Source organism: Aplysia californica, unplaced genomic scaffold (assembly GCF_000002075.1).
Source record: "Aplysia californica isolate F4 #8 unplaced genomic scaffold, AplCal3.0 scaffold00589, whole genome shotgun sequence".
NCBI lineage: Eukaryota > Metazoa > Mollusca > Gastropoda > Aplysiida > Aplysiidae > Aplysia > Aplysia californica.
In genome coordinates, this window is record NW_004797859.1 from 152013 (window position 1) to 154685 (window position 2673).

The window sequence follows — 2673 nt, forward strand, 5'->3', positions numbered from 1 at the left end:
AAGAAGAAGAAGAAGAAGAAGAAGAAGAAGAAGATGGAGAAGAAGAAGAAGAAAAAGAAAAAGAAGAAGAACGATAATTATGATATTAATAACGGTGTTATCGTGAAAAAAGGAGACAAAAAAATTAACCACCCCCCCAAAACCCCCCCAACAAACCTCAACGACAAACAAACAAAAGAAATACAAAAGAAAAAAAGAGACGTGAATAAGCCTATTTTTTCTTTTTTTGTCAATCTATTCCAGAGCCCTGCCCAGAATCAAGAAGTGTTGTCGATGGCATCAAATCTTTCTCTCAAGAGAAAAGCCTGAGAAAAAAAAAGCTATTCTTTTCACGATTAAAGAGGGGCGACTGATGTAGGTCTACCAGGCTTGGACACAGGCCTAGTTTGTAAAGAGCTTTAGTTGTGGTGGTGGTGAACACTTCGGTTTTCCTCAAATACCCGGCTCTTGTCAAGCGTGACTGCTTTCAGTTGGGAAGAATGCTCTCCGCTAAGGTTGGACCAAATTTTCCCGGCGGCGGGCAATTAATACTTGAGGCTGCTTCCATACCTGCCAAACGCCTTGCGCAAGATGGTGAGACATTCCCTCGATGTGTAAGGAGCCAACGAGAAGAATCTAATCACTCTGATAAAAAGTTAAGAAACGTTTGCTCACCTGCTGAGCTCTTAGATCAGGATGGCGGAAAGCCACAAGGATCTTCACACGAGTGTCCGCCAGTTACTGATTCTGCTGAAAGTTTAGAAGCAAGCACCACTGCGGCGTGTGCTGGTGACAAAATTTCATCCCTCTACAATTCCGAAGTGACTTTTTCAGATTCCGTTCCTCAGAAGACGACTCCGAAAAATGGAGCGTCTGACACGGATAGAAACTATGCACTAATACCTTCTCAAGTGCCCTCTGACCCTGTGTCTTTGGGTGGGTATAATGACGTCATAATGGAGACAGCTCCGTCCCAGGGGAGGAACCCAGAAGTCCTTGGGGTCGCACGGGACGAGACATGTGGCGTTTCTCACAACGTTTCATCTTTTGGAGTTGAGAACTGCAAAGCAAGAACTACAGCTGATTGTGAACAGACTGCTCATGCCAAAGGACGTAACAACAAATCATTGTACCAGACCACTCTTGCACGAGGAGTCCCAGGTGAGATACTTTTGATAATTGTTGTAGGATCACCAAACTTTCTGCTGAAAATAAATCTTGTCATTGAACTGAATCTTATCTTCTCTAAATGTAATGATTCCACCCGTGGCCGTGCTCTTTTTAATAGGGCTACCAAACATTGTCTTTTGTTGTAGACGGTCGGTTGCTCTCTTTGGGAAGGGTGTCTGTGACCTATCTTGTGGTTAAGCTGTCGGACTCGTAACCGAATCATTACTTCTGGCGAGTATTAATTACTTCCGATTTGTCCAACAGCTTCAGGCTTCAGAATAACCTCGATTTCGGAACACGGTGATGTACCAGCAATTTATTGAATTCCAAAATACACTATAAAAAGAAAGAGAACAGTTTGATAACCGTTGGTTTATGTAAAAAGGAATTGGAACTTTTCCTCCCTAGCACTAATCGTGGGAATCGATTCCGGAATCAATTCTTCGCCCAGCTCTACCTATAGTTACAACACTTGCCACGTCGGTGCACACACACGGATAGCACACGGAACAAGGAACGAAAATGATAATTCTCTCGTAAACAGGAAAGTTCTCTTTTCGAGCACTATTGTGGCCATATCGGCGTCTGTGGTGGTAGGCCTAGCGGTTGGGCGATTCTCAGTGGCACATGGGTGACAGGTGTTCGATTCTCGAGTGGGGAGAACCGTTATCAAATCGAGTATCTCAGTCTATTTTCTGGGGCGTTATATCTCTATCAGCCTGCGTTGGCCCTTACAGGCTTGGTCGAAACCCTCTGCTTAGTTGGTCAAAATTGTGTCGACGGAAGCGTAAAAACACCCACATTAAAAACGATTAAACCAATAAACACATACAGAGTACAAGTAATATCCATGAATCACAGAGGTGGTCGTTGGTGTTGTTTTGCTCCTCATCGACAATTCAGTCTTATAAGAAGGTTGGCTGCTTGTACTCTGCCTGCCAGGGCAAATCATAAGCTGTTTGTTAAACTGCATTCCCAGAGAAAAATAGAGAAACTCGATAATAGTAGTAGTCAGAAGGATATAAAGGTTATTGACGGCCACAGAATGCACAATATATATATAGATGGCAAAATAATGTTTGGTAAAAAATGTAGGAATTTTTACACCTCCATCGACACAATTTGGATCATTAGGACGTTGGTTTCCGACCCTGCATCTCAGTCAGGGCCAACCTGATCTGAGAGGGATTCAATATCCCAGCAAAAAGACAAGATACTCGATAAAACATTCTTCTCCCCACATGAGAATCGAACTGGGGCCTTCTGAGTGAGACAACGAAGCACCTAACAGCTACACTACAGACACCAGTGTGGAATCGTCATGTAGATAATAAGAAATACAGGTTACCAACCGCCCGCATCTCCAAGCAATATTAAAGAATAAAGCGTTTATGTTTGTGTTGTCCCTGTGTGGTTTCATTCAGGTATATTTGAATTAAAACAAACACAGAGTTCAAGAACTGTACTTTATTCACTATGAGAAGGCACACACAATTAATATTTCTACGTCCTTTCTACCTCCCC

At 42.9% G+C, this 2673-nt stretch overlaps 1 protein-coding gene across 1 annotated transcript in view; it reads left to right on the plus strand.

The window, feature by feature from the left end:
- Window positions 1-243: 243 nt before the first annotated feature.
- The window catches only part of LOC101860999, a gene marked incomplete at its 5' end in the record, with an annotated part of 5973 nt that continues 3543 nt past the window's right edge, over window positions 244-2673 (plus strand). The window contains 1 exon segment of the mRNA XM_005107268.3: window positions 244-1140. Coding sequence (XP_005107325.1) covers window positions 480-1140 — 661 coding nt within the window.